We start from the raw sequence: 19035 nt of genomic DNA, 5'->3' as shown, positions 1-19035 counted from the left end.
TTGAGAATATTACGATATCCGTAGGAAAAAAAACATAAAATAATGTAAAAATGGAGAGCCAAGTTAAATACAAAAATTATGCTTGGTTGTGGGCTTCGCCGCAAAAAGAATGGAGATTTAAATGAGTGCCAAGATCTATGCAAAATACAAATATATAAGATCTTAAAGGAGGTAAGATGTGACTAGGCCAGTTTTTATCAGAATTAAAAAAATAGTAATTACTGATCGACAGGTGACATTATTTTGATAAATAGGTAAATATCATTAAAAGTTTTTCTCTAAAACTAATAGTTTGGTTGAGAAAAAAATATTTTACATCCAAATATCCGTTACCGCGCCGGGTGGTCAGTGAACTTTTTTTAGTAATTTGGCCATAATTTCGTCGATTTTTGTCGTAGACCAAAACTTTTTGGACTATACATTAAGGATTTCTTAGCTCTATGAATCTGCATTATCAACTAAAAATCGTAATGATGCTCATTATGTTTTACCAACAAATAATATAATAATAATTATCATCAAATTACAAAATAATGTTACAATACAGGAGCATCTTAAAGTAATTAAATCCTCTGGTGGAAAGAAACTTTTTTTATAAACGTGATCAAATTATAGACAGTAAATGTTATGTCGATAGTCGATATTTCTTGGTTTGCGCACTTTTCTTTTTGAAAGATACACAGACAAATCATGATGTTGCCAGAGTTATTAATGCTCTTTGGGTAGGCGGGATAATTAGGCATGGCCCTAAGACCCCATAATCTGAGGCATGGCCACAGAGCGAATAATAAATCATGGAGAGGTCTTGTTGTTTTGGGTGTTGTGGGGGCGTTTGGCCAAAGCTATGGAAACTGCCGGAAACTTTATCCTGTTCACGAATCACGACACGTTTGCTAAGTTCAATAGTGATGTTTTTCATACATTTTTTTAGCAGTGATAGCACCGCACATCGATCGCCATTTTTCATATAAATAACAATTCATTTTCGGCCACTTTTGCAATGAAAAAAATTGTCACTGTCAAAACTGTCAATGTCAGTTGTTGTTATATTTTTTATTTGTTGTATTTCTCTCGAATTCGAGTTCACGTTTTTCGTTCAAAGGTTTGTTTTGGAAAAGAAAGCTGTAGAAATCAAAAGGACTAAACGCAGTAGAATTTATCATTTCATTATAATTATTATAAATGATTAACTTTTAAAACCTATCTACATGAGTTTAGATTTAGAAGAAGCTAACGAGACGCAGCAACTAATGCACAATGAGGGTGACGAAGAAGAGCAGAAAGTATCTCAAGCAGCGACTTCGCCAGTCGCCAGCAATAAAATGTCCAGTGGCGCAGCCAGTCTCACCTCTAAGACGCCCGGTCAGATACTCACAAGCACTGGAAACAATAGCGTGAATGACTCTACTAAAGTATCGTATGTCAATGAAAGACGTTTACACCGAGACTTGATGCGCTCCAATTATAATAATAGGCCTAAACACATTCCAAAAGAGGCTCCAGATGTGAAGCACATGGAGAAAGCATTGCTAGAGTTGTTAGATGATTTCCATACAGGCAAATTGAGTGCTTTTGGTACAGGATGTAGCATGGAACAGATGATCAATATAAGAGACCAACAGGAACATCTAGCTAGACTTCATTTTCGGTTGTATGCTGATGTAGAGAAACCCACAGATGATAACTTTGATAGTTCAGCTTCAAGAGATAAAATGGCTCAATTGGTTCAAAGCTTAGAGCAACTTTCTACATCTATTGAACACTTGCAGTCTGATGAAAATGTTAATGTAAGCAGTAGTGATAAAGCCAGTAGCCAAAATGTTTGAACCCTAATTTTATATAACAACATCCCTTATTGTGTAGATATTATTTTTTGTATTTATCAAATGAATGTAATATTGTAATTTTAGGAATAGGTGAATTAAAGTCATTAAACAATCATAAAAGGCAGTTTTTATTTATAAATCTAATTTGAGTTTTGACCACAGTTGATGTGTTACCTAAACTTACCCTACATTAAAGTTATGGCATCATGAATCAATTAAAATAATAATTATTTATTAATAAACATTCTCAATACAAATCAATAATAGAGTTCAATACAATGAAAGAGAAAAACCTTTCAAAGGTATTCTCATAAAAATCAAATTGGTTTACATAAAATACCATACATTTTAGGTTTGATTAAAAATTAAAACCTTTATTAGATTATAACTAAGTACAAACCACATTAACATAATATTGTCTTTGGTTGGATTGTTTAACAAACTATTAATATGTAAGAATTGGAATACGTATATTGACCTTTATTTTGGTATAATCAACATTCACTGGGACTTATACCTAATATTGGAATTTTAGCAACACTTAGTTTCCATACCAGTGTGATTAAGAGTTATTTTTAATTATATTAAATTGGAATGTATAAGACTGACAGTTTAAAATTACGAATAATAGATTTCAATTGATCAAATTAAAAAATTGTATTACAACATGTAATAAAAAGTCATTAGTGACTAAAGAGTCACCCCCAGCACAGGCACAGATCATAAGGTGCTGAGGATGACCTTTGGAGACTTATGATTGAGAAGTTGACATGTGCAAAGCCAACTCACTCAGGAACTGTGCCACTTACTTGGTGTACCTATCAGATACAAAATTCACACACTTATCACACCAAGTAAAATTAATTGTTAATGATCTTATAAAAATATGTCTCACTCATGTGCTGTAAATTTTACAATCCCACAAAAGAAATATATTATAATTAATTTACTGCAACAAAAATACTGAAAATTGAAGTAGCTTTGTTATTTTCTAATCGATAAAAATAATTTGAAATTGCTTATAATTTTGTGAATAGAGGCAAAACATCTAATCACTGAATTATTTAAATATTGATACATTTCTTTTATGACAATAATCTAAATCACAGATTGATACATCAATACAAACAGAGCATTATTCAATATTTTACAAAAATATTTGATGGAAGCCACCCTTTTTAATAACTTTCCTGCAAGTAGGACATTTGCTACCATTTGAACGTATAGATAACTTAAGACAATTCATGCAAAATACATGACCACATATAGTTGAAGCTATTGGTTTGCTTGATAATGAGTCCATACAAATGGGGCAGTCACCAATTCGTTTACTAGGTTTATCAGGGGTATCATTATTTGATAATCCTGGACTTGGTAAATCATTATGTGTCTGTGTAATATTACTCTGACCATTTCTTGAGTTATCATTATTTGTCATAGATTCTAACCATGTCATAAAATGCTGAGACATATTTAGCATATTATTACCTTTTCTCCCCCTACGTGGCCGTCTGCCACCACGATTATTATCACCATAATCACGCCTCCTTTCAAAGAATTGACCAATTATTTGCAACTGTTCTTGAGACATAGGATTGTCATAGTCAGTGCTGGTTGGTGGATTATGACAATAATCACATCTGTCCCCTGGTGACCTGAGTACAGTTGTAAGTTGGTGTTGACATCTATTTTGTGATGCCAGAGGTCTTCTATTGTTATCAATAGTATTTATATGATTTGGTGCAGTGGTCCCTGATGGACAACCCACATTGTCATGGTTGATAGTGATGATTGTCTCATTTCGTCCTGGATTTCGATGAACTTCATCATTGGCTTGGTTTGGATAAGTACCAATAAACTCTAGTTCGTTATCAAACTCTTTATTTCTATTTCGCACAACTGTTGGTCTCTGTGTTACAGCAGTATTTGGAACAATTACTGATGGCAATTCAGAGTTATTTCTATTAGAGTTTGCATCATTATTATTTTGAGTAGTACTATCATTTCTATTTCTTTGTACACTACAATTTTTTTCATCACGATGGTTATTCTGTGCCGCTGGACTCTGTATATTGGTTACATCAACCAAAGTCACAGTATCATAACTGTTGGTGTTACTGTATTTTTTAAGTATTGCATTATTTTGAGCTATAATGTCATCTACATCAATCACTTCATTGTCATTATCATCGGATATATCAATCTCAATATCAAGATTACCGTAGTAATCATCGACTAGTAGTACACTATCATCATCAGTGTTGGCAGTTGAATTATGAGTAAAATTTGTATCTACCACTTCCACATTATCATCATCAGTGTTGGGAGCTGTATTAGGAGCAGGATTTACATCTACTATTTGCACACTATCATCATCAGTGATGGGAGTTGTATTTGGAGAAGGATTTGCAGGTACTATTTGCACACTATCATCATCAGTGTTAGGGGCTGTATCAAGAGCCACGTTTACATCTGCTTTTTGTGTACTATCATCATCTGTGGTAGAAGCTGTAATATCATCAGTGTTAGAAGCATTATTATGAGCAACATTATCATCTGTTACTTGCACCTGATCGTCAGCTGAGTTAGTTGTGTTACTAGAACCTGACTTGTCATCTAAAATTTGTGTGGAGCCATCATCTTTAATTTCAATGATACTTCCATTCAAGTTTGAAGCTCGATTTGAAGTTGTTTCAATTATTTCAATTATCTCACAGGGTGCTTCTAAAATTTTTACTTCATCTACAGATTCTGTATTATTTTCAGAGATTAAGCTCTCATTAAAACGTTGATCGTTTTTCACAATCGTCTCATTGTCTGTGGACGTGCTTGGTAGTGGGGAAAATGACCGTGGCCTACCATTATTAATAGGAGTATAATATTCATAAGCAACAGTCTTATTACTATCTGAACTGCTATCACCATCCTTTTCACACTCTTTTAGACGTGCAGCAATTTCATCACTTTTAGCATTGAAAATTGATTTTGATAAATTTATCTTCTTGCCTCTCTTCGCCCGCTTTGTTGGAATATCCTCTTCACTCTCACTTGAATCTGGTCCGTATTTATCATCACCTTTGCAGAACTTTATTGTAGGTTTTTCTGGTACTCTTGGCCGGTCTTTGCAACCCACAATATAGGGTTCATCAGGCTTCTTTCGTTTCTTAGGTTTAATTACTCGTGGTGTAGGTGCATCTTCAAGCAATTCAGTGGGGTCCGAAATGTTTGATACTAAATGTAACATTCTATTTGCAATTTCAGTAATAGTGGTTGGGGACATGAGTTTCTCTTTGAGTTTTGGATTCTTTTTAGGAGTTGATGGTTTGACAATATCATTCGATGGAGTATCTTTGGTTGGTTCATCATCACCATCAGAGTCTTCAAACATTTTTTCTAGCTCGGATAAGGAAGGCATAGGCATCCCGTTGCCACAAAGTCTGGGTTCGTCATCCTTATTGGCGCTGCGAGTTTTTGGCCGGCCGTAGCTACTGGATCTAGTCGTTCGCAGTTTCTGTGCAAGTTGTTTCGATTTTGCGATGCCATCGTCAGGAACCCTCTTCGCAAATTTAAACTTTTTCGGAGGATTCACATTTGTGTTGTTGTTATTTGTAACTTTACGTTTAGATTTTTTGTTTTCGGGTTTTATTTTCTTCTTTGGTTCGGACATGTTATCACAAGTATCAGTAGAACACCACGAGAATGTTTGTGAGATTGTGTTAGCTGTTTATTTGATTCATATTTCATACACATGAATGTTTTTATGGTTAGAGGTAGGGATAAAAAATTCAGTTTTCCGCAAAAGAATCGCAAACTGAAATACACAGAGGCACGGGAAGCTGTCAATGTCAGACTTTTTTTTAAATAATGTTTTATAGCCTGACCAGGAACATAAAAACCCTCGCCATGTTGCGGAAATCTAATGGTACTAATTTCTTTTAATGGCAACAATAACTAAAAACTTCATTGACATGTCACCTTGCATGTCAGTCTATTGCTGTCAAAGTGTAAACAAACTTTATTTTAAATGTGCGCAATTGATTTTGTGAATGAAATTGCTAAAATCTTTTTATAGTCGTGAAAGAAAAGTGGTTCACAATGTGTTAAAGTATTTGTCGAAGAGAAATACCAAGGGTTCGGACAATATTTTCATTGAATAATGTTTCCAACAAAGGTTGTCAAATTGACTGACATGTTTATCGTATAGTACAGTCCACTATGAAAATTAGCTGTGGTTTGTTTCAACTACCTATTTTAAAGTTTTTTGTCACTTTCTAAGTGTTGAATTTTATGGAATTGGGAAAGAAGTACCGAGTTTGAAGCGTTCATGAGCAGACATTGCAGTTGAATATTCAAGTTCTGAATTTGATTATTGATGAATAATAAAATAAATCCTACTAGCTCGATTGATGGTTTCATTTAATTTATTTAAACCAGGTTACCTATAAAATATGTTTTAGTTAATTTATGAAAATATTAAATTAGCCCGTAATCCTGAATCCTGATACATAAAGTTAGCCTATTAATTTAACACAGGTACGACTGTACTCAGTGTTGCACTATCAAATGCAATTGATGCGCCTCTATGCCAGGGTTTTTATGTTCCTGGTCAGGCTATACGACTCTGGCCTCGGGGACCCATGAAGCTAAAGATAAAAATGGAGGGCAGAGTTGGAACAAAAACTTGAGTCAAATACCTACTTATATCTATCTCGCTCTCTGCGGCCCTACCTCTCTTTTTAGTGTGAACTGTAGTATTGCTATCTTCTGATTTAAATCTCCTTGTAAATTCTTCGAAATAGCCAATTCACTAACCAAATCAGAAGTTAAACAAATAAATAATTAATATTTGAAACTAAGATTACCTAGTTAAATAAAAAATCACAAAATTGTCGGCCATTTAGGCTTAATGTGTTGGCGAATCAGGGAATTACAATCCCAATTCCTGGGTAATCGGTACCATGTGGCAACATCGGCCCAATCCGGCCCATCATGGCGGTTGTTTACTATTTTGTTTATTAAGCAGTTAATTTCGTTTGAGATTGTTTACAGGAAATAATCATTGTTTTATCACAAGAATTGGTGCAAAATTTTGTAGTGCGTGGTTGCGGTAGTACGTGGTGTCCTGGAAGTGACATAAGATTCCACGCGTAAGTGTTTATTTCGTGATTTCCGACATTGGATCATTGTAAACATTTTTCACATTTTTTACAGTAATTTCTTCCTAAAACGTTTTACCAGTAATTACACTTATCATTTTTAATGATACCTATGTCAAGAAATAAAGATTTTACATTGGTTTCATTGAATTTGAGCAATTTTATATTTTTTGTTTATTTAGAAAGAGCGAGTCTGCCCACAGAGCGAGATAGTGATACTTAGTTTGTGCTTCAAGTAGGTATTCGGAGTGTGGCCTCCATTTTTATCTGTAGCTTCATGATAAAAACCCTCGCCATGTTGCGGAAAACTATATAATGGTAATAATTTCTTTTAATGGCAACAAAACTTCATTGACCTGTCACCTTGCATGTCAGTCTCTATTGCTGTCAAAGTGTAAACAAACTTTATTTTAAACTAGCTTTCCGCCCGCGGCTTCGCCCGCGTGGAATTTTGTCTGTCACAGAAAAACTTTATCGCGCGCGTCCCTGTTTCAAAAACCGGGATAAAAACTATCCTATGTTCTTTCCCGGGACTCAAACTATCTCTATGCCAAATTTCATCAAAATCGGTTGCGAGGTTTAAGCGGGAAAGCGTAACAGACAGACAGACAGACAGAGTTACTTTCGCATTTATAATATTAGTTGGGATGTGCGCAATTGAGAATGTTACTAGGTATGCAAAATCACTTGAAACCTATGTTACAGTTAAGCTTTTACATTTACAAATACATTAGTTTTTATTTCATTCAAAAATACCCAGTAGTTATGATTTTATAGGCATTCAAAGTTCGCTTAAATATTGAGTCCCGCCGACGGTCACGTGACCCCGTGTGACGTACATTCACAGCGTCCGCTCACTAGAAAACGGATTTAAACATACTTAAATAATTTTTTTTTGTAAATACAAACTTATTATACATATTAACACCCAGACCCATCACAGAAATTAAAATTGAACCAAACCCAAACTTGATGCGATTGTGTCGTTTTATTGCGAATTACCTTCCAGCTCCATCATTAGACCCCGATTACTATATAGAATTAAAATACTCATCAATACAAAACGAACGAGCCCAAACTCGATGCATTTAAGTCGTTTTATTATAGAGTTCCTATGGCCACCTTCCAGCTCCATCATCAGATCAGCTCCATGTCATCATAATATTGCATGGTCATCCAAATCACATGTGTTTGCGAAATTTCAGCTTAATCAGTTGCCTGGAAGTGGGTCTTAATTCAGCTTGCAAGATTCCACCCATACAAATATGAGCCAGTCACTGATGACGTCACGCGCATAAATTGCCGGGCCGGCCGCCGCCCGCACTTTTAAAATTCAATATCTTGGAAACTAATTGACGTATCGAAATAATTCTTTCACCTGTATTTTTTATTTTTAACAGAGAATACAGAAAGCTAAAAAACAAAATTAGTGAACATTCTTCATTGATTTTGTGAATTAAATTGCTAAAATCTTTTTATAGTCGTGAAAGAAAAGTGGTTCACAATGTGTTAAAGTATTTGTCGAAGAGAAATACTAAGGGTTCGGACAATATTTTCATTGAATAATGTTTCCGACAAAGGTTGTCAAATTGACTGACATGTTTATCGCATAGTACAGTCCACTATGAACATTAGCTGTGGTTTGTTTCAACTACCTATTTTTTAAAAAAATGACACTTTCTAAGTGTTGAATTTTATGGAATTGGGAAAGAAGTACCGAGTTTGAAGCGTTCATGAGCAAACATTGCAGTTGAATATTCAAGTTCTGAATTTGATTATTGATGAATAATAAAATAAATCCCACTAGCTCGATTGATGGTTTCATTTAATTTATATAAACCAGGTTACCTATAATAATATTTTTTCGTTAATTTATGAAAATATCAAATTAGCCCGTAATCCTGAATCCTGATACATAAAGTTAGCCTATTAATTTAACACAGGTACGACTGTACTCAGTGTTGCACTATCAAATGCAAATGACGCGCCTCTATGCCAGGGTTTTTATGTTCCTGGTCAGGCTATACTTAGTAACACCCAGACCCGTCACAGAAATTAAAATTCATAATTTCAATTTCTTCCCGACCGGGAATCGAACCCGGGACCTCTCGGCATAGTAGTCCGTTTCCGAACCACTACACCAAACGGCCGACAAATGAATGTTGATTGTGTTGTGTAGAACAAAACAAAACACCCGCTGGATGGGGCTTTAGCTATGACCTAAGGATAGTAGGACGGTGTTGGACATCCTCACTCGACAGTAGCGCCAACTTAACTGGTGAGCGCAATTAGGAAACTCTTTCGAATGAGCGTTTCTGTGAGGGTTTAAATAGAGACACTGGTCTTAACGCAACATTTTTAATGAGTTACTTACTTTATGTACTCACGGCTTGACGTTTTGGCTGCTATGCTGCAGCCGTGGTCAAGACTGAATGGCGGCTCGTGGCGTCGTCTTTCTATTTAAGTCGAAATGGAAACGCGAAAGTTTAAAATCATAAAGTTCAAATCAGTTCCAAAAATCTGCTTGCCACACCTGGGAATCGAACCAACTAAAATCTGTTAAAAATTACACCCTGTATGTATTTGAAATCTCTCTGACAAACTTGGTAAATCAAATTAAAGGAAAACCATGAAAACTTAAATTATTTTACCGATAGTAAAAATATATATAAATAAAAATAAAAAATAAAAATAGGGGCGGAGCAGTAAAAAAATGTTGCAAAAATGGGAAATCTTAAACTATTTTCACGCGTACCTACGTACAAGTCGCGGAAACAGCTAGTGAGTAAATAAAGTAAAAATGTACCGAAAATTATTTGTTTTACAACAATTTACAGCAAACGAACGTGTGGTAGGTATGTTAAATGCGAAAGTAACTCTGTCTTATGACCTTTTTATACTTATGTCGCAGTAAGATAGTTATAGCCGTAATATAGTTATATCCCTAGGGATATAATTATACAGGGTGTTTCTTGTAAGGTGTCAAGCCGAAGGCAGGTGATAGGTGAGGACTAGACCTATCGATTTCACCCCCATGTATGTTTTACGATTTTTCATAGTTTAGAAGTTATCGTTAATTTTGTGATTTTTTCAAATTGTATGACCTAGTAGGCTTTAAATTTTTTTATCTTTTTTTTGGGTCGACTTTTCTCAGATTTCTTTTTTTTGACAGATTCCCTATTAATTGCAGATTTTTGAAAAAAATAATCAACTTCCTATCTTTGATGAAAGATACAAAATTTTTGCTAGAAACATAAAAAATATGCTTTTAGCGGAACATTCTAAAATTTTCAACTTAAAAGTTAAAAAAAAAAGAAATTCCATAGGTCCAAAATAATTTTAAAAACTGTGCAGTTTTCTGAACTTTCATAATAACACAAAAAAACATGTACTTAATAGGCCATTATTTTCTGTAATCGCTCCACTCAAGTGGCAAGTTGGAGATTCCGTTACATGTTTTTGACTTTCTTAGGACTAAGTAATGTTTGCAATCCCTTAAGTTTACGTTATTTAGAACACATTTGGAGACAATATCTGGAAAGAACATTCTTTATCCACAACGAGGAAGCTCTTGCCCTTCATCTGGTATCAAAAAAAAAATCAAAAAAATACCATAGGGAATATGAAAATATTGATGAACTGCGGACAAAGCTGACTGAAGCACAAAACCAAATTAAAATGAAGAAGAAGGTTTTTTGCGTCGTTGTCGAATGTACATTCAGGTCAACGGCGGACATTTTGAACATTTACTTTAAATTAAATCATTACACCCATTTTTGCTCTCTCTCTCCCTCACACACACACACACACACACACACACACACACACACACACACACACACACACACACACACACACAAACTCTTTCCCTTTCTCTCACACTCTAATATGTAGGTATATCGAATTTAATCGTAAAGTAACAACCACCACTGTGGTCTAGTGGTAAGGCCACCTATTTAGGACAGCCAACTCCTCTGTGGTTTAGGATTCCGAGTGAAGCTCGCTGATCATCCATCAGTTTCCATCAGGTCAGATGAAGGGCATGAGATTCCTCGTTGTGGATAAAAAAATGTTCTGTTCAGTTATTGTCTTTAAATGTGTTCTACGTAACGTAAACATAGAGAATTGCAAACATTAGTTAGTCCTAAGAAAGTCAAAAACATGTAACGGAATCTCCGACTTACCACTTTAGTGGAGCGATTACAGAAAATAATGGCCTATTAAGAACATGTTTTTTTGTGTTATTATGAAAGTTCAGAAAATTGCGCAGTTTTTAAAATTACTTTGGACCTATGGAATTTCTTTTTTTTTTTTAAACTTTTAAGTTGAAAATTTTAGAATGTTCCGCCAAAAGCATATTTTTTATGTTTCTAGCAAAAATTTTGTATCTTGCATCAAAAATAGGAAGTTGATTATTTTTTTCAAAAATCTGCAATTAATAGGGAATCTGTCAAAAAAAAGAAATCTGAGAAAAGTCGACCCAAAAAAAAGATAAAAAAATTTAAAGCCTACTGGGTCATACAATTTGAAAAAATCACAAAATTAACGATAACTTCTAAACTATGAAAAATCGTAGAAGGGTACTTCTCATTTACACTCAAATTTGATGGTCACACAATAATAGTTCATAAACGGTATAAGTTAGAACAATACCTTTGAAATCAGATGATAAAATATCTATTTAGCTACATACAAAATAAATTTTATCGTAATAGAAGCAAAAATAATACGAAAAAATCACATGAAACGATAAAAAACGGGGTCATTTTTCGCGTTCTCATCGTGTCACACCTTCGGTTGCAATGAAACATTTGGTTACTGCATTCACAATTTTCATTCAATTTGTGTGTAGCATATACTAAAATAATCGTAATTAAATATACTTTCCACACAATAGTCAAAAAAATATCTTCTTATAATTATTTTGAATTGAGAAAGCGAAATACGTTGGTCACACGATTTTAGGTACCTAAAATTTTGAGTAATAATACAAGATTGCCGTTAAACCGAACACCAGGAACCAATCACAGTGTTCTATTCGGTTAACGTCAGTCACGCTTCGACCATTGGGGAGGTGAGATAGGTCGATCGTCGCTCCGCGAAAAAAATACGTAGCTTTTTGTGATTGTCCATAGACATACCGTCGCTTGCTTGAACAATATTTTCTACCTCTAAAATTTAAACAATTTAATTGAAACTTTGCCATTGAAAACTTAACATGTTAGACTTATTTGTGTAGTATTCGACTTGAACCGTTAAATTCAAATTTAAGGATAATTCATAAAAAACTAAAATTTTCGTCACCTTCGTGGCATCACCTTCGTGGTGTTTTATACACGAAGGTGATTTTAGGCCACGAAAGTGATTTCTTGCTTTGGTTTATTTTAAAATATAGTTACTGGTGTTTATGTTTTTACAATATTTTAATAACTAATAAATTATACGTGGTAAAGTAGAGATCAGTACCTACATCAATAAATAAATAAGGGCCTCGTATTTTTGTTGTCTGTCTGTATGACTTTATGTATGTCTGTATATGTGACTGTGTATCTGTTTGTAAGATAAATTAATCTGAAGTTTGAGTTAAAAGTTGTACAACTAAAATACGAGGCCCTCTGGCCTAAATAAAAAATATATTTTTGTTGAGGGACTGATTAATCAGTTAGAGTTCTTTTTTAATGAGGTACTGATAATCCGTTTTTTGCTTCTTTAGCATTTCAGAATGCCACCAGTGTCACCCTTAAAACCAATTGCGTAGAATCTTGTAACTTAGTAGGTGACCTAATCGGTAAAATTTTATCTTGTATTAAAGAAGGTACCTATTTATATTATGTTATTGATATTTATCTATGAAAATAAGACAAAATATATGTTTTATAAACATTTAAGAGTCATTTACAGTAGTAAAGTTTTAAAAAATTATTGCTGTGAAGTACAGAATCACTTTCGTGGCATCAAAAAATTCAAAACGTTAAATCTTCCAAACGAGACTCACTATTTGACTGATTTACTGAGAATACAATCTTCACATCAAGCGCTACAATTTTTGTTTACAAAAAGTTGAAATAAGTTAGAAATAAAATTCGCCACGAAGGTGACGATGAGAACCGTGGCGATGAGAAATACCCAGAACATACATGGTGGTGAAATCGATAGGTCTAGTCCTCACCTATCACCTGCCTTCGGCTTGACACCTTACAAGAAACACCCTGTATACCGTAACATAGTTATACGAAAGCGAATCATTACTATCTCACTAGGAATATAGATATAAAACGGCCCAAGTTTAGTGATATAGTTATATTACTAGATTAAGTTCAGTGTTATTATTACTTGATAAAGCTTTGTTAAATAGAAATCTACCATATAAAATGTGTTTGGGATAGGGTTAGCGATAATTTAAGGCGATGTTGTGATGTCAATTTAATCGAAAAAATGATCCCATATGATTGTGGGCCCACCCCCCTCCTCTTGGAATGGGGGGGATTTATTTTTTTATGTGACTCTACATAAAAAAATGTTTGTATTTCTTATGTGCCCGTCTTACAGATAAATAAAAAATTGCATTTGTAAGCCAATAATATGTGACATTAAAAAAAACACAAAAATTAAAAATAATGATCAACAAACTTTAAAAAATAATGAATTTTAGTATTTGTCAAAAAATTCAGTTTTGACGGGCACGTTTTTGGGGTCATTTTTGTCGATAAAATTGACATAATAACATCGCTTTAAATTATCGCTAGCCCTATCCCAAACACACTGTATAATTAAATAAAACAATATTATATTGGTTTTATCTCTATTAAAAAATCAACTTTATGTATCCTGCCGTTAGTTACAATATACTTTGTGACATTTAAATTAAAATTAGTAAAACGATCATATATTTTGCAATTTAAACGTTAACAATACAATTAAAACTTATCAAACATTAAAAATCTTTTAAAGCTAATCAACAGTTTTGATATATCTTTATTTCTTATCAACTAAGTTGAGATCTTAATTTCTTTAAAAGTATTTTTTAATTTTCAACCGACTTCAAAAAAGGAGAAGGTTCTCAATTCGACCCGTATGTTTTTTTTTTCTATGTTTGTTACGCGATAACTCCGCCAATTATGAACCGATTTGAACAAATCTTTTTTCGGCGTATAGGTAATACCTCAAGGGTGGTCCCATTTAAATTTAATAATAGAAAAAACAACCCCCAAGGGTGGAAAATTGGGGATGAACTTTTGTATAGGGTCATGTGTTCAACAATGAAACACTAAAATTTCAAAGTCTCATAAAACTCTTATTTTCATAGATAGAAGTCTAATTTTTGACAGGTATGTAGGCAATTTTATTGGGTATAGGATGGCATTAACGTTTTTTTTAATTGATGTTTAATCAATCAGCAAAAAAATAAATTAACATAAATTGGAAATGTTTCATTGTGTCCACTGTTGTGTACACAATGAAACACCTCAAATTCAACAATGAAACATAATAATTAATTGTGTGTCAACAATGAAACACTAACAATTCAATATCTCGTACACCTTTTGTTTTTACAGATACAAGTCTAATTTTTTGAAGCTACATAGTTAACTTAGTTGGGTAGGTATCGGATGTCATTTATGTTTTTTTTAATAAATTTGTAATCAATTAGCAAAACAATAAAAACAAACATATTGGAAATGTTTCATTGTGTCCGTTCCTATGTGCACAATGAAACACTACAATTTCAACAATGGGACATTATAATTGAGTGATTGATTCATATTTATTGAATTTATGAAGTAAGTGAATAATAAAAAATGCCCGAGTCCAATCAAAAGGTTTTATTAATAATTGAAATTTAATCAGACTCATCAGATTACCTATAACTAGTTAAGATAACTCCTTACTATTTACTATTATATTTTTTTATATTATCTCCTAAATGATCACTTTTCTTCCTTTTAAGAGATTTAGTTCGCGCTATCTTAAATGAAAAATAAACATCAAATTTTAGGATAACCTAGTAATTTATAGCCTTAAAAATGATTATTTGCACGGACAGTAGATTTTGTTTGCTATATGGTATTATACAATGAAACAATGTTTCATTGTGTCCATCATGCAACTGTTTCATTGTTGACTACATAGGGTTTATTTTAATAACCCCAAAAAAAAATCACTAATTTGTAACACTTTTAACATATAATTTAGTTCCACTTAGTCTATGATATATGTGTAATGCTAGGTAATCATGAAAAATATAAATTTATCAACCATATTTTTATCAAAAATCTTTTAATAACGACAAAAATATTTACATTTTGGTGAAAAAAATAAATAATGCTCCACAGACACGTCTTCTCACACGTGGCGCCGACACGAACTGAGGTGCGGCGGGGTATTGTCGAAAGTATCCTTACGCGATATAGTGCACGATATGGCAACGCAGCATTTAAGAAATATTGCAGTGTTTTATTGTGTACCATTGTTTCATTGTTGAACATCTGACCCTACGCAATATCTCCGCCGATTATAAATCAATTTGAACGATTATTTTTTTGTTGAATAGGTATTATCAAAAGGGTGGTTTCATGCGAATTTGAAGAAAATATTTCACCCCCAAGGGTGGAAAATTGGGGATGAACTTTTTTATACGCAATATTTTTAATTTTTAGTTTTTTTTTGTGTTCACGCATTTGAAGTCGGTTTTATTTTTTTTAAAAGTTAATTATTGTTCAGACAAGAAGAGGAATCATGACATCTAGAATTACATAGCACTAAATGCTTCTTACACTGTATATTCGATTTTTATAGGAACATTTTAAATAACCTTGGCCACCAAAGCGCGACAATTTTAGGCATATTTCTCTCAGTGACAAGTTTTCATTTGGTATAGGATCATTCAAAGTAATGTTTGAAAGCTGTATTGCATTTCTGGGTAACCAATCTTACAGGATACCAACTGATGTTCCAATTTTATGACTTCACTAGCTATTTCACTAAACTAAATCTATATAAGTATATCACTAAACTTGGGCCGTTTTATAATTATATTCCTAGTGAGATAGTAATGAATCGCTTTCGTATAACTATGTTACGGTATATAATTATATCCCTAGGGATATAACTATATTACGGCTTTATCTATCTTACTGCGACACTTATACCGATTTAGATGAAAAGTAAAGAGTTAAGAGATAATTTTGACACCCAGGAAAAAATATTATCCCGATGGAGGAAGGAGGCTAAACAGAGGGAAAAATATCGTAGGTTTATCATTATAGGGGGATACACTCATGGTACACTATACAACATAGTACCTACTTACTTATGCCGCAATAGAATCGGGCAATATTTCAAACATACCTACTTATAAATTTAAATAATACTGTGATAATACTGACACTAAGTAAAGCTATTTACCTACTCTTTTAATGTAAGTAAGTATAGCATTTTGGACCTACGACACTCATAATTATGCAAAATATAAAAAAGGAAGTGTCATGTTTTGAATCGCTAAAATTATTTTTTTCAGCTGATTTAAGTGGTCACTATTTCATGTAATCTAATTGAATGTCACATCATGTGTTGCTGAAAGTTTGATGACGACGTAAGTCGATACCCGGCACGAAGTGGCTTATGTAAGCGAGGACACGGTGCTGTGGCGAGCGAGAGACCGCGGGCGCGTAGCGGCTACGGTTAGTCGCGATCTGCCTCGCTCTCTGTGTGAGCGTTCCCCGCGTTACGGCACGCGTATCCGAACGCATCCCGCCCGCGAAAAATAGAAAATAAACCAGCTGGTAACTTTTTTTTACTTTCAAAATTCGAATAAAAATATTTTTCTTTCATCTAGCCAGTAACAAATTGTTTGTTTTTTTTTGCACTTTGGAAAAGTTTTGAATATTGCATGAAGCGCGAAAGCTACAATCGTGGGAAATGTTGAATGGCCAATACGGCGAAAAGTTATCATACGGTGATACGGGCATTTAGCATACGGGTCGCACAGACGGTAAGAGGTTCGTTAAATTTTATTTGAATTCGTTGTTGACACAGAGACAATAAGAACGGTCGATTTTATTTGGCTGTATAATAAATTGCAGATTAATTCCGAACAAAAGATTGGCTCCACTGGGAGGAGAGGGATTTCGTTTAATCTTAGTGGAAGACGACATGAATACATTTCGTAAAATTGAAATACGTTTTTCCAATTCTTTACTTTTTGGTAGATAAGTCTTTCATATAGAAAAAAAAAGAAATCGGTCTGTGAATTTAGCTTACGATCCGTTTGTTTATTAAAATGTAATTAAAAACAAATAGATACATAAGTACTTATGTTAATTAAGTGAACACTGACACTAGATATTTTAATTAACCGCCTCTGTGGTCTGCTTCAGACGCAGAGGTCCCGGGTTCGATTCCCAGTGGGGGCAGATTTTTCTGTTCGGTTTGGTTGGTGGTAGGGCTTGTTCTAAGTCCGCCTGGCTAGCTACCACCATCTTACCTAAGTCTATCGCCATAACAACAATGTTAACAGCATTGTTGTGTTCCGGCAGTTAGAGGTAAGATAGCCAGTTCCTCCGTGATTGAGGATTCCGGGTGAAGCTCGCTTCCACCTTCGACCTGATCGTCATTTACCATCAGGTGAGATACAGGATAAGAGCTTCCTCGTTGTGGATAAAAAAAAAGATATAGCTAAGACACGAAGACAAAAAGCCTGATAATCCTGATATCACTGTTTAAATATTTAAGTGGTGGCAGTTTATTAGCTTTTTAAATATAACATCATAAGTATGATTGAACAATGAATACATTAAATTGTGAAAAAAATGTTTGTTTAACTTTTTTTTTTAATCACAACGAGGAAGCTCTTGGCCTGTATCTGACCTGATGGTAAGTGACGATCAGGCCGAAGGTGGAAGCGAGCTTCAAACTTATTATGAAAAAAGCAAATATTTAAGAATATTCTTCAGACTACTTCAGAAGAAGGGACAATGCATTTATAAGCTTTGAAAGGGTACTTATAAAAAGTTTGCCTTACTACCAAAAATCTATACTTATAATAAATCTGTAGAAAGGTCAATTCTGTACATGAAATATATTTTCAAAATAACTATCAGGGGGTGATTAGTGATCGATACTGATGCCAAAAATGCAATCAGCAAAATTTTTGTCTGTCTGTCTCTCTGTCTGTCTTTCTTTCTGTCTGTCCGTCTGTATGTTCCTTATAGAAACAAAAACTACTCGACCGATTTTAACGAAATTTGGTACAATTATTCGTCATACTCCTGGGCAGGTTATAGTATACTTAGGAATTCCCACGGCAACGAGAATTCGCGGGAAAATCCTTTCGTATGAAAAATCTAAATCGCTTAAGTTAGACGCTTGAAATTTGGCATGTAGGTACCTTAATAAACTTAAAGCTTAGTTACAACAAGGTTTTCCCGAAATTCCCACGGGAACGGGAATTAGCGGGAAAATCCTTTTGTATGAAAAATCTAAACCGCTTAAGTTAGACTTGTGAAATTTGGCATGCAGGTACCTTAGTAAAATTAAAGCTTAGTTACAACAGGATATTGCAAAATTCCCACGGGAACGGGAGTTAGCGGGAAAAAACATTTGTATGAAAAAATCTAAACCGCGTAAGATAGATGAAGGGGGTAAAACGGGATCCACGCGTACGAAGTCGCGGGCGGCCGCTAGTATACAATAAAATCTTAATGCAACATATAAAAACATGTTACAAACATATTTTTCAATGAAAGCTAAAATAAATAGGTCCGATAAATACATAAAAGAAAAAATCTAGCATAAAGAAACATTAAAGCACGTTAGTACTACGAATTTTTACCAATGCTACGAAGTGCATCTCGTAGAAATCGTACTCGTAGTATATCGCTACGAGCTACGACACCGGTTGTTGTAGTTTTACAAGCTACGGAACAAATTATTTCTTTAAAATTTTGAAATAATTAACACTTATATGACATTTTTCAATAGGTACGAGTAGGTATGTAGATATCGTGACTAGATCTGATATGCATAAAATGAAATACAATAAATTGAACCTAATA

The 19035-nt window shown here is 33.8% G+C and overlaps 2 protein-coding genes across 2 annotated transcripts; one reads left to right on the top strand and one right to left on the bottom strand.

The window, feature by feature from the left end:
* Positions 1–819: 819 nt before the first annotated feature.
* LOC135080484 (uncharacterized) lies at positions 820–1946 on the top strand. Its single transcript, XM_063975122.1, has one exon. The coding sequence runs from the start codon at positions 1209–1211 to the stop codon at positions 1824–1826; it is 618 nt and encodes a 205-aa protein (XP_063831192.1). The 5' UTR covers positions 820–1208; the 3' UTR covers positions 1827–1946.
* Positions 1936–5655, bottom strand: LOC135080473 (GATA zinc finger domain-containing protein 14-like). The gene has a single exon (XM_063975112.1). It carries the CDS (start codon positions 5491–5493, stop codon positions 2974–2976), a length of 2520 nt encoding a protein of 839 aa, XP_063831182.1. The 5' UTR covers positions 5494–5655; the 3' UTR covers positions 1936–2973.
* Positions 5656–19035: the final 13380 nt, after the last annotated feature.

The sequence above is a fragment of the Ostrinia nubilalis genome, chromosome 2 (assembly GCF_963855985.1).
Source record: "Ostrinia nubilalis chromosome 2, ilOstNubi1.1, whole genome shotgun sequence".
In the NCBI taxonomy this organism is placed as follows: Eukaryota; Metazoa; Arthropoda; class Insecta; order Lepidoptera; family Crambidae; genus Ostrinia; species Ostrinia nubilalis.
This window is presented reverse-complemented; position numbering and strand designations above follow the sequence as displayed.

Excerpts from the sequence above, each read along its gene's own strand:
- LOC135080484 (XM_063975122.1), top strand. The coding sequence starts at position 1,209 with ATGAGTTTAGATTTAGAAGAAGCTAACGAGACGCAGCAACTAATGCAC.
- LOC135080473 (XM_063975112.1), bottom strand. The coding sequence starts at position 5,493 with ATGTCCGAACCAAAGAAGAAAATAAAACCCGAAAACAAAAAATCTAAA.